At 43.7% G+C, this 13,877-nt stretch overlaps 1 protein-coding gene across 3 annotated transcripts in view; it reads right to left on the reverse strand.

The window, feature by feature from the left end:
• Positions 1 to 12,336, reverse strand: part of stxbp5a (syntaxin binding protein 5a (tomosyn)) — a 107,431-nt gene extending 95,095 nt beyond the window's left edge. For 2 of the 3 annotated variants that reach the window (XM_085132189.1, XM_085132188.1), the window contains exons 1-2: positions 11,758 to 12,336; positions 9,494 to 9,591 (exon numbers count right to left, since the gene is read on the reverse strand). In XM_085132189.1, the coding sequence (XP_084988315.1) occupies positions 9,494 to 9,591; positions 11,758 to 11,895 (236 nt within the window). In that variant the 5' untranslated portion in view covers positions 11,896 to 12,336. The remainder of the gene's footprint in view (positions 1 to 9,493; positions 9,592 to 11,757) is intronic. The other variant, XM_085132187.1, reaches the window with a different exon arrangement.
• Positions 12,337 to 13,877: the final 1,541 nt, after the last annotated feature.

Consider the following 13,877-nt stretch of genomic DNA (forward strand, 5'->3'; position numbering starts at 1 on the left):
ACGTCAAGGGCAGGGAGAAAAGCAAGATGACAAAATCTTTGTGCTTCACAGCGTTCTGTAAGCCAGTCCCCCTACAAGCACCACAGGGACTGTGCCAACCTGACAGCATAAGTTTGACTCACCCCCACCACAGTTCCACACATTAACAACAATGTCAAGCAAAACCACCGAGTCTCAACCGCTCACGTCATATTGAAACAAGCACCTGAACAAACACTCGGGTTTTGTTTTTTTTTTTGTTTATTTTTAGCTCATCAAATGAAGCGTTTTTATCCACTCGAGGAGAAGCCTTTAATTCAGTCCAGTCATTTTGACAGCAAAGCATGTGCGGGACAGTTATGCAGTTACGATTTCTTGCACAAGCTGCTTCTTGCTTTGTGTTATCAGTTCTTTACCGTAGAGAGCAGGCCACAAAGCCATGCTCAGGACACATGTTCACCCTCCCAGACATGAGGATAAACATGTGTTTACACACCAGAACAATCCCCTGGCACACACTGTGTGTACTGACGGTAATCGAAGGACATCGCATTCTCATTCAACCTCAAAAATGCCTTTAAATTAATCCCATTCTGCGTGTTCTTTGTTGACGTCATGTATGATTTGTTAGATGACAGTGATATTTCAGCGAGACGCCGGATTTCCAGCATGTATGATGAAGTGATATTTATATCCCTTGACAGGGGAGCGCTATCAGCAAACGCCAAAACCTTCTCTTGGAAAGTTGCAAACAACAGCTTGTACTTAACCTACCAAATAATCGGCTATTTATAGGCAAAGGGCAATCTGGAGCTTTTTTTTTTAGCTTTGAAAGGAAAGAAACGAACGGTTTACATGATTTCTGAAGCACCAGCATTTAGTCCTCGGGGAGTCAACCAAAGTGCCACGATAATGAAAGCGACAGACTCACAAATGAAATCAATAGGAAGCATAGGGTTACCACAAGTATCGTCACTTAATCGGAAGCCATTCACAATGACACCAAACAATCTATTAGAGTGTGCAGGGTATTTACTTTTAATGACTCTTGACGACAAGGGACCTGCTGTTGTAAAGCAACCGGACAGTGGTCAAAGCTTTTGGTTGCAAGGATGCCGTTACATTAAGAGAAGAATATTGACCAGGACTTACACGAGTGCAAATCAATACAATAGAAACATGATCCTCACAAGTGGCCCAGCCAATGCTGAACATGCAGCTGTGTGAAATAGATCTTGCCGTAAATCACAACATTCTGACAGAGCTGCGCGCTCTGACTGTCACTCACTCGCTAGGCCGAACAGCACAGCGGCGAGTATGTTATCAAGAGTACTGCTCGTGGCGTGGTTAAAATGGAGCTCACGTCTCAGATCAAAGATTATCAGTATGTTACAAAATGGGTGATATTTTCACAGTTTTGGCCACTGCTTTGGTTATAATAGAACTACACTCACGGAGAATATTGCTAAGACATAGGATGAAAGCAACAATGAAGTTAAATGAAGCGATAAATGAGCAGCAAATTGATTAGACAGCTAAAAAGGGAAAGTGTGAGGGCCCGAAATGCCTTTCTTAATATCTCACTGAACATGAAAACTGTGTAACTGTTGGTAAATACTCACATGCTTCCACGCCCTTAAAATTCCTACATACATCTCTAATTTATACAGCAACTCACATGGACTGGCACTGATATAGCTCTTTTCTACTCCAACAGTCCATCGACTGAGCACTCAAAGCACTTTTTAGGAAAACCTATATTCGTCCACTCATTCCTAGAGCAGTATTTCTTTCTATGTCACGTACACATACTTCAACATGTGAACTGCAGCCCAGGATCAAACCATCAATCTTTCAATTGGTAGATGACCCGCTCTACCTTCAGTGTTGTGTTGTTGTGCTGATGGATGTTTACACCTTTCATCTCAATTAGATGTCTGTGAAGGTTCTCAGTCATTCAGGTCATCGTAGTCTAAGGAGCTTGGAAAGAAAGGTGTCTTTAAGTTGCTTGAAGACATTTCGCCTCTCATCAAAGAAGCTTTTTCAGTTCTAGGGTCAAATGGTGGGGAGCCAAACAGCCACTTCACAAGCGTATGGCACAACATAGAAGAGCCACCTCCACAGGACAAGACTCGGCTGTCCATCTGCATCTAAAGGACAAAGGTCACTCTTTCGAGGATACCAGTGTTCACATTTCAGACAGATAAGACAGATGGTTTGAAAGAGAAGTAAAAGAAGCCATCTATGTCCACTGTGAACGGCCATCTTTGAACAGAGGCGGTGGTTTACGACACCAACTGTCTGCCATCTATAATCCAGTTTTTGGTTTCCCTTCCCAGACGCCTTAAAGCCCACTCACATCCTGGGCCATCTGACCTCAGGAATTCGCATGATAGGGTGGGGCCAGGTTTCACAATGAGCTCACCCGAAACCTCGGCTGATTGTGACCTACACCCGTTTTCACATATTGGCTCGTGTGATTAGGTAGAGGATCATTAGGGGATCCATTGTACCTCTTGGGGGGACACTCCCACAGGGCTTAAATCTGGGACTCCCCACCATTTGACCTTAGAACTGTAGAAGCTTCTCGGATGAGAGGTGAAATATCTTCAAGCAACTTAAAGAAGTCCAGACGCTTTTCTTTACAAGGTCCTTAGACCACATCAATTAGAGTTTTGCAGGCAGGATTAAAAATGTCAATCCAAACTTCCTACTGCGTTTGCTCCACTGTCCTGGAAAATGTTAGCTAACCTTATAACTAAGGTTCCTTCAGGCTAACATAGGGATTTGCTTAGTACCACTAAGATCACCTTAGTATGACTTTCTACCCATGTTAAAGTGGTCAGAGAGAAAATCAATCTTTTCATGGTTACTTACAGTTAATAATTACAGCTAACACAGACAGTGTAGCTTCACCTGTCCACAAGCAGTCAGAATAAAGCCGGTCAACATCCAGTACAATAGGTGTATCCAGTACCCAGTGCATGTGTTCAAATATAAACCTATTTATTCTCTCCAGCCCACGTGACACTGTGTATTTACATTGAGCCACTCAAGCGTCGTCTCCCGTCTGTTGGGAATAATTAGTGCACAGGTTGGTGACCTCTCAGGCATTGCTACTCTGCATCAAACAGTCAGTACATGTGCATTACTTATAGCTTGGTTTCTTTTCATGCAGTGTACAGACAAAAGAATGAAAAAGTGCACATGCATTAACAATCAGCAGATGTAAAATGTGCCTTTGGTCAAAAGCTTCTAGACAACACTTATTAAGCAGTCTTTCAAGTTCCCACCTTAAATGTGATGAGTCATGGTAAGTAGGAAGGCCTGTGTGTCTGGATGAACTTTACTTTTCTTTTACATGTGCATTTTTCCATTAGTTAACTGGTCAAACGGTTTAAACCATCAAAGCCACATGCCTCCCTTTAATGCGCAGACATACACACACTCATCATCCCTGACAAGGCAGGAGTCAACAGAGCAGAGAGACAAGGAGCAAGAGGAGTAAGAGCTGGAGATAAATGTACACTAAATTATTGAGGAGAAGCAACATGGCAGCACAACTTTAATCACCCTAAACCCGGATCCCATTTGGTGCCTGTCAAGGCTAAAGGACTTAAGCAGAACACGCTGTCAGGATATTGGACAGGGGGAAGCAGCAAAAACACTGTTGCGGTACTGATGCAGCAAAATTTGTTTTCCATTTCTAAGAACCGATAGAACAGAGGACGCTGAGTGCTTTGGGAGGGCATGAAAGATTCAAACCTGGTACATAAGGGGTCTTTGATTAACAGCACTTCAATACAGCGCACAGCCACAAACACATGCCCTCTTTGTTCCGGTAATAGTGTAAAGTTGATAAGCACAGAACTGACATGAAAGCCACATCTTGGAAGTTCCCTTGTGACCTTACCACGGGCTAAACTTTCAAGACCTTTTTTTTTTTTTTTGGACTATATCACACGGTTATATCGACTGGCAGTTTTGAGACTTAATTTCAACAGATTTTCTCTTCTTTCTCTCCCCCAGTCCTTGTTCTACTTGTTTGAAAAGTAAAATGAGGTCCTCTGGGATGAGATACTAATCCCTCTTTATATTCTGTGATACCAAACCACTTTAACAATCCTTCATCCCCCATATGCTACTGCCAGCTCTCCAGCTAGCCACTGAGGAAACAAACTATACATTTGTCAATTTTGTAGACCTTTCCACCAGAGCAGATTATATGAAATGTGAAGAAATACATACACTGATGTTTAAGTCACCAATATATAAAATATGCATTTCCCTTCTACACTCAGTTGCTTGCAATTAAGAACCTAAATCACACCACAAAAAAAGAAAAGAAAAGAAAGTTTTAACAAAACAGATAAAAGACCTAACAACTGAATAAATGGCCTATGACCTGAAAACAAGCTTTAGCTTTCCCTCCATCTCTAAAGATAGTGCAGCTATGCAGAGAAAAGTAGCCAGAGGGTCACTGTAATTATTTGTTAAGGTCGACCTGTACTATGAAAGCAATAATAATAATAACCCAAAACTTATATCACTGGAATCCTCCAAGAGAGTCTCACATATATTGAAATACACGGAAATATTAATAACGTTTAATCGCGAATTTAATCAAAATAAGAACTTCCCTCGCGTACATATGATGAAGCGCATATAGAGATTGTGAGCTACAACTGAACACTTCCTTTGGTGCATATTATAGCAATTAAATTCACGCTTGTATTGCTAAGTAAAAACAATCTGTGTCATTAAGATCACGTCTCAGCAAGATTTTCAAGTGACTGCGGGCAAAAGTTGAAGGGTAGCACACTCACTCATTGAATCAGAATCTGCATGCGTGCATGCGTGCATGCGTGCACGCGCCGTTTCTGCATCCACCAGCGTCTGCTCGCATATACAAATGTTTGCCCTTTTGTGCACGTCACACATTATTTGAATCCGCATCCATTAACATCTGTACAACTCATCTATCATCGTGCGTGTGCATATGTGCAGAGGCACAACTGCATGTTACCTCAGCCACCTCCGGACAGCTATTCTGAAATAATAATTCTGGGGATGAGCGCACGCGCTTCTGTGTGTGCGCCTGTGTGCCTCCATTTGGACGTGTGAGGCCTATGATGTCCTGCGTTTGTCGATGAGATAATCTGGTGGAGCATGGACTGACAATTTGATCTATTGATCTGCGTCTTGCTGGCTCACAGGGAGTCTCTGAGTTATAGCGCTGCCATTTTTCCTGGCCACCATTAGTAAAGAGCGATCTCTCTGGGGAGGTGATGCTGCCACAGTGTTAAACACATTTGCTGCAGACCACCCAGAAATTGAAATACATACAGATGACTCCGGCTCCAGTGTTATAACATTCCAAAACTGTCCATGTTTTCTGTCAGCCAGTCACAAAATCTACTATCTGCACTGGTCTGCACACTGTTAGGACACTCAGTTTCTATATACTGTTGCTTTAATGTGCAAAAACAATGTCCGATTAAAATCATGTTCGGTATTACACGTTCTTGCTGACACAGCATAGAAAATATCAGACCAAAAATGAGCAAAAGATTTTCACAGTTGTTGACAGTTTGACACATTCTAGATTGTACTTGATTACTCCAATATACTGAAGTTGGAGATCCTAAACTACAGGTAACTGATTCATATGTTGATGTCACTTGTCCCATACTTATCATACGCCTGCAATCTCATATATCGACTACTTCTCTCACCCCAACCGGTCGGAGCAGATGGTCCCGCCCCTCCCTGACCCTGGTTCTGCCGGAGGTTTCTTCCTGTTAAAAGGGAGTTTTTCCTTCCCACTGTCGCCAAAGTGCTTGCTCATAGGGGGTCATATGATTGTTGTGTTTTTTCTCTGTATGTTTTTTTGTAGGGTCTACATTACAATATAAAGCGCCTTGAGGCGACTGCTGTTGTGATTTGGCGCTATATAAATAAAATTGAATTGGAACTGAATTAGCGGTGGCACGGTGGTTAGCACTGTTGCCGCACAGCAAGAAGGTCCTGAGTTCAATTCCACCATCAGGCCGGGGTCTTTCTGTCTGGAGTTTGCATGTTCTCCCTGTGTTTGAGTGGGTTCCCTCCGGGTACTCCGGCTTCCTCCCACTGTCCAAAGACATGCAGCTTGTGGGGATAGGTTAATTGATGATCCAAAATAGCCACTAGGTGTGAATGTGAGTGCGAATGGTTGTCTGTCCCTGTGTGTGTACCCCGCCTCTTGCCTTATGACAGCTGGGATAGGCTCCAGCGCCCCCCGCGACCCTGAAAAGGATAAGCGGAAGCAAATGGATGGATGGAACTGAATTATTATGCAGGATATAGCACTTTTTAATGTAAAGACTTTAATGGGTTAAGCAGTGGTCTGTGTTTGAATCCGCTCCAAAGCCCTGCCCTGGTCCTTCTCCCAGTTTTCCTGTCTACAACTGTTCTATTACAATAAAGGCTAACAGCTTCTAAGAGAAGTATAGCAGGTATTAACTGCACGCTTGGTTAGTGTCAGTTTTGTCTTTGGTATGCCAAAGTATCCTGATGATAGTGAACAAGTTACTGAAGCCCAAGTTGCTCCTGAGTGTGAATGTTATAGAGCACTTAGACATATAAAAAAAGTCCTTGTGCGAATGTGTGTGTGGATGGCTGAATGAGACATGCTGTATAAAGTTCTTTGAGTATTCAAGTAGAGCAGAAAAGCGCTATACAAGACTCGTATGATGGAGCTCGGCTGGCACATGCGGTTTGATTAAGGCAAAAACTAGCATTACTCTCAGTACTGAGACTACTGTTATTTAACACAGTCCTCTTTTTACTTTTACCCTTCATGTTGATCCACAGCATCACATTAAAAAGAGGTGTGGAGGAAGAAGCAAGAGCATCATTGCAGAATGGTTTCAAGCTAAATGCTTGTTTTATCTTTTAATCTTTTCTTTTTTATGAATGCTGGAAGCCACAGTGTTTTTTGTTAGTCCGGTGAAAAGCTAATCTTCTCATCTTTTTGTCTTATGTTGATGGCCTTGTGGTTAACCTCCTGGTAAACACTAAAAGGGCCTCTGCAGTGTTCACTGAAAAGTAGCGTCATCAGAAAGTATTTGGCCAAGAAATAAAGGGCATAGGAAACAAGGAAGCTTTTTTTTTTTTTTGCTCCTCCACCTTCATCAGAAACACTGTCTCATCACTAAAACCACTAAAAAAAACCTGCTTTATTAATTCAGCATTTTGCAATCCTGCTTATTTTTGAAAATACACAGCTAATCCAAAGAATAGCTAATGTGGGGTGACTGCTTGCACAGCAAATCCCGTTGTTTTTTTAAATGCTCATGACTTCTTTTTGCTGTTGAGATACTGTGCAGAAAACAATTGAGTGTGCGTCTCTGTGTGTGCACTTGGGCATATCTGTCTCACTGCATTACCACACACAGATCAATAAGGATTCTATTCTTGGCCATTAGATCTTGAAAAAAAGGGATAGCCTGCCTCTCTCACTCTTCCCTAGCTATTCCCCCTCTCTCTCTGCTCTTCCTGGTTTATTGGCCTGTTCTTTCCACGGGCTCACCAGCCAAGCTCTTTCTCTATTTCCCGTCTTTCCCTCCTCCAGATAACACCAAAGGGACATTGTCATCTTCCCAGGTGGACGCTGAAGCCAGAGGCAGAGTGAGTGGTGAGCAGCCAATACGAGGCAGTTTTGGGGGACCACAGAAATGATTGGCTTTATGTCTACAGGGATGAGACATATCCTCAGAGAACACAAACACCGACATGTATCGCACATGTGTACACATCAGTGCACGCCTCCTGTTTGTGCTGTAATTTTCAGTGCTTTGCCACGCTGCCGGGCTGAGGCCCTTGATCTGCCACTTCCTGTAATCCTTCATGGAAGAGGGGTGCAGCCAAATGTCCTGGCAGGCCAACCAGGCAAACAAACACACATATACACACACACACACACACACACACACAGACATCGATATCCATGAGAAGCCTTTCATGGCCCGCCAGGGCGTAGATGTGACCATGTGTATCAGCACAGGGAATCCCTGGATGCCTTTCCAAAACCTGCAAACAGCCAAAACTTCAACGAAATCACAACCTGCCACAAGACCCACATCCGGCAGCTCAGCACTGCACAACTTATGAATCGCGAAAGCTCGAACTACACCGCCTGCATCTGCGCCACAGTGGTGTCGCTGTCATCAGATAAAGAGACAGGGCTGACTAAACAGTAAAATAACAGGGGAGGAGAACCAACACCAAGGAGCAGATAGATGACTCCCAATTCACCTTCCACTGACTCTGATAAGACTCTATCTGATCCACATCACTCAAACACAAAAGAGATCCCTCTGTTCATTCAGTTTCAAAGTGACCAATTACAGCCAGCAGGAAACATCTGACAAGATCATTCGATCAAAGTCGCTATAGTCTTAGTATAGGCTGACTCGCTATAAACTTCTTCTTCCGACTTTGGAAGTAATGGGTAATGTACCAGAAAGCAAGACACAAGCCCTATTGAGCTTATCCACCTTAACATAGTTCACCTACCAAAGCAGGAATTTCTACTTGTATCTACTAATACAAGTGATCGAATTTGCTCTAGTCCAGTTAAGGTTCATTTTGAATCTGTAAAGCTTTAGGAACATATAGTTATCGCTTTAAAATGTGGTGTTCCTACCATCTCACTCAGTCTGTCTTAAAACATTTAAAAGGTACACAGGCTGCCCATCTTTAAAAAAAAAAAAATCTGGCAAACACGGTTCAGTAGACTCTCATGCTCATCATCATCCTCCCTTTTTTCCAGTGCAAGGTGAACGAGACTGAGTCACAACCATACCTGCCAGCAGGTGGGAAAGAGGGACAGCCAGGCGGACCGCTCTTCATCACACCGTAATGAGCTGGCAAGGTTGTCGGACCAGGCAGGAGAACACACATAGGACCTGTAAAAGCGGCCTCACACAGGCAAGTTCGCGGGCGTTCTCTGAAGCTATATGACTCCCCGTGGTGCCATTTCATCGCAAGCTGTTGTCCCTGTTTGTGTTAACGTCCTCATATTGCAAGAAAGCCAATGCGAGCTAACACTTGTGCCGAACGGCAACACGTATTTCAATATGTGGGGTCTGTGCGGGCTTTGCTTTGATTTAGCATTCGGCACAAGGGTGCAAGAATGTAGCACGGTCAAGGTCTAAAAAACAGCTAAGCTGTGAAATTCAGTGAAGGTAAATGTGGTCTATATTTTATGCATCATCTCGCCTTGGGTTAATATCTGGATGTTGGACTTTAAGTTGAAGAGAAATCAAACACTGAAGCTCGCAAACCCAAGAAACCCACCTTTCCAAAATCCCTCTAAGATACTGAAAACCAGCCAACATACAGGAGCGTCTGACAACAGCAGCTGGGGGGACTGTTCACTTACCTGCTGCTGCCTCACAGGGATGCACCTACCCAAAGGAGCTGCCACGGGCCACAGCAGCTCATAGAGGCTCAGCGGCAAGTAAAAGGATACAATCTGAGAGCTCCACTCTGGGTGCCAACGGCCAATATCTTCTGCACAGGGTCAAAAGCCATGGACGACGGCTGATAGGGGAAGCCATGACGGACAGTCTGGTGCGATACGTAGAAAAATGAAGAAGAAAAAAGAAGGAAAAAAAAGAAAATGTGTTAGAGAATATCAATTTGCATTTCACAGCAGGGGTGTTGTTTTGTCGGTGGATGCCACACACCTGACTTTGATAAACAAATGGCCCAGATGGATGCGAAGAGTGTTATGACAGAAATATAAAAACTGAAATTGTGCAGACAAGGGAAAATTTAAAAAAAAAAAAAAAAAAGATGGAACAAATGCTCTTTCTGTGCACGGATATCCTTTTCTTAATGATAGGTATAATATTTGGACTCGCTTTTTAGGTTCCTTTTATAATCACTGGCCTAATTTGAGATTTCATCTCTCTCTCATTTCCCTCTTTTTATGTTGTTTTCCTTCTCTCGCTGCCTCCCACGTGAAGTCGTGATAACACTTAAAGTCTGGAAATAAAATACATGGAGAAAAAAAAAAACATGGATGAGGAGGAATCAGGTTATGATTAGCTTTTGTTTCTTCTTTACGGTATGCGACGCATTATAAGGTGTTCCTGGTTCACTCTGTGCATTTCTGTGACGGTAGTTTTATGGCATCAGTCAGCCGGCGGTGGGCTGTTGGATTTGTTTGCTTAGTGACAGAAGGCTAAAGTACATTACATAAGAAGCACTCGGTGCAGCAGAGACACCTGCCTTCCTTGTAGAGAGACATTACAGAGAGATCCTGTCCAGACAGACAGCAAAGGTGCAAGAGTGAGCCTGAAGTCTTGTTCAAAGGCACTTCAATCAGATGTCTTGCTGTTGACAGACATATTTAGGCTGCCGTGGCTATAAAACCTGCAGTCTTTGAGCTGGTCTGTCTAGTCACCAAACCCCAACGTCCCCAAAGCCCTCGGGTATGTTGACATGATTCTAGATTATTTTCCCGTGTTTACTTCACACGCTCTCAACGTAACACTTCTTACTGATGTTAATCTCCCTGGATTTGCACCTCTGTTATGTGACTACTAAATACACGAGGACAAAAAGTCTTTTAAACACACAAAAAAAACAGACTTCATCGTGCAAATATGCTAAAGCAAATCAATGGCAGTGTCATTTTTTTCCAGCAACCAGACGTAACGAGGATATCACACATAGATGATTTCAAATATGTAAAAAAAAACATTAGGTGGAATAAGCAAAAAATCTTCACAAGCACACAATTTAAATATGTTGGGAAATCAATGAGAAGCACACAGTGGGGTCTATTAAAGGGCAATTAGAAAAGCTGCATGAGGAAACTCTGAATTGACTTAACAGTAGCATGCATGTCATGTAAACTGGACGGGTATTATCCCAATTATCCCAGCTACTACTGTGGTCATACAGACAGAGGAGGGCGAGCCTTTTTTTAATCTCCCAAGCAGGCCTGCACTCACTTCAGGCGCCATCAGTCCCCAATGATCTGGGGATAAAGTGGTCTGTGTTTAGGTGTGGATGAGGGAGACCGAACGGAGGGGGGGTGCAGGGATGTGTGAAAGAGAAAAGACGAGGGAGAAGAAGGGAATAGAGAGACACTGCGTGGAAAAGACAACACGCACACTGCCACACGCTCGCTTACACACGCACATCAATCACAAACCAGTGTTTTACTAATCCAAACCAACAGATTACGCAAGAGGGGATCAGTTCAGCCCAACCCCTCGATATGACAGTTCATGCCATGCGCACATGCAGAAAACTCCTGGATTTTCACAGAGTACACTGGCGCAACCCTAACCCTACCATACCCCGTGTTGTTCGATGATTTTAAAAAAGCTCGAAGTAAATCACTTAACAAAAACATAAACAATCGAATAGAAACTTGCAGCTGGTCGGTGCAGCGCACTCGCCAAACAGCATGCGCATCGTACCTGCCTATGTTGCACTGTTTATGCGCATAGGATGTGATCTTTCTGAAACGGACAGGCTGCTCGACAAATGTTCATTAAATCTTTAATGAGCACGTGCTTGTTGTAGTTTAGAAGAAGACTGCAGTGTAAAACGCTTTGCGGCTAATAAATAATTCCGTGGAGCTCCACTTGCACCATCCGTGTTCTGAGATGGGATAAGTGCAAAACATTGCCTGCAATAAATATCATTAGCGCTAAAAGCCAATACGCAAACAGCTGTATGATTGGGGAAAAAAGAAAAATCTCCAGTCTCGCCCACCTTGCAGAGCTGGAAATGCTCGGACTGGAGGGTCTCCTGGATGAGATGGTTCTCTTGTGGCCCCACTTGGACAGACGGCGTGGAGGAGGACACCTCTTTTAAACCGTCCAGCACCTTCCTGATGTTGAACTTCTTCATTTTCAGACTGCAGAACACAGAATTGAAATCACCCGCAATAATAATGATTTTAAAAAAAGATAAAGGGAATGGCCACTTTATTTCTCTCACACACACGCGTGCGCTCTGTTCCCCCCTGTGGCTCTCACATTTTAGTGCTTATTATTTATCGCAGTCTCCATGCTGGAAAGCTCAACGCGCGCACCGCACAGGTCAGGTCGCCGCTTGAGGTGTTTCTGGAGAGGGGGCGGTGGGGGTGCTGGTGCGTCGGTGTAATTTGCTCCTTGGAGTCCGTGCTGTGCCCCACTGCGTCTCCGTTCTTCCTCTCGGCGTCCCTCCCCTCCCCTCTCGACTGTGTGCGCCGCTCAGCCAAGGCGGAAACGCAGCGCAGCGGCGGCGGCGGTGGTGATGGTGGTGATGGTGCTGCTGCTGCTGACGCTCTTGCGCATGTCTGACAGAACAGGCTTCAACACAAAATCCCGCCACCTTGCCAACCCCCTCTCTCTCTCTCGCTCTCTCCCTCTTGTTTCATCGGCCCCAGCGACAACGCCCCCTCCCTCCCCTCCCTGTCACGCACGTATAGTAGGGTTTGCTCCACTGCACCTGGTGATGCTGGTGAGCCTGGGATGCAGCAGCGTTGAGAGAGTCTGTGTGGAGACAGACGAGCAAACAAACCGGGGCTCAGTGCCATTATTTCCAATACACCCTTGCCTTAACCTCTCCGCCTCTTTTTATGTGCTTGCGTGGAAGATTCGCCATATTAAGGGTCACGCACAACAGATGATGGATGTGGAAATCAGTTGTTGTTTTTTTTAAACTAAAGAAAAGGTTGTGCCAGGCTCAGCAATAAAATACAGTCACAACAATAATAGAGCTGCATTTTGAACAGTTTTTGGGGGGGCTTGGGGAAAAATTATAACATGAAGGACAAAATCATCCACTTTCAATCAATATTTAATTTTTTTAGGATTTCTTATTCCTTCTTTTTAAAGACGTTATTGCGCTCCCTGTGCGGTTTAATTTCATTATTTATTTATTTTTGGCGAATGCTGCAAGGAGCGTTTGCAGAGAGGGAGCCACGTTAAGTAGCCCAACAGCTGAGCAAGCAAATGCGTCTATCAGTATCCATAGCAATGACTGTGTCCATCCTAGTGGAAGTTTACGCCCTCAACCAAGCTCCACGGCTACAACACAAGAGCAAGACTTCACAGTCCAAAGCTGATGAAGAGGAAGGAGTTTGGAAATGTCTGGAACCGTGTGACATGTATGTCTCTCAAGACAATAAATCTAATCTTTATCATTCTGTTTAAGATTAGATGTTGAACAAATACAAATGTTTAATCCTACTTCTTTTAAAGGAATTAACACTAATGTGTGTTTGCTGTCTTTATAGATTTGAGACTAACATTCACATGAGTCAGCAACAAAAGAGGGGCTCTGACTTTAGCTGTTCCACACACCTTTTCTGAAAGAACTTTCATATTTGCCATCTAGTGGATATGTGGAGGGATAGCATGCCAGACTGTTGAAAGCTTTGAACTACGGAGGGTGTATGTCCCACCACCAAAGCATGGCCATGCTCCAAAGATTTAAGATATGCAGAGTCCGTGACATATGATTGTTAATACCTTGTGTGTATCAGACTGGTGATAGACTGGTGAGTATTGAAGAGCTGGACTCTGACCCTTCAAATCTACCAGTACAAAAAGATTTGTGCAAACAGCATTTAGATAGTCAATCCAATTCAGTTTTATTTCAATAGCACCAAATCAAAACATAAGTCACCTCAAAGTGCTTTATGTTGTAAGATAAAAACCCTACAGTAATACAGAGAAAACAGCAACAATCAAGTGCCCCCCTTTGAGCAAGCAGTTGGTGACAGTGGGAAGGGAAAACTCCCTTTTAACAGGAAGAAACTTCTAGCAGAACAAAGCTAAGGGAAGGGCGGCTATCTGCTGCGACCAGTTGGGGGTGAAGGGAAGAAGACAGGATAAAAAAAATAC

The sequence above is a fragment of the Neolamprologus multifasciatus genome, chromosome 15, assembly GCF_963576455.1.
Source record: "Neolamprologus multifasciatus chromosome 15, fNeoMul1.2, whole genome shotgun sequence".
NCBI lineage: Eukaryota > Metazoa > Chordata > Actinopteri > Cichliformes > Cichlidae > Neolamprologus > Neolamprologus multifasciatus.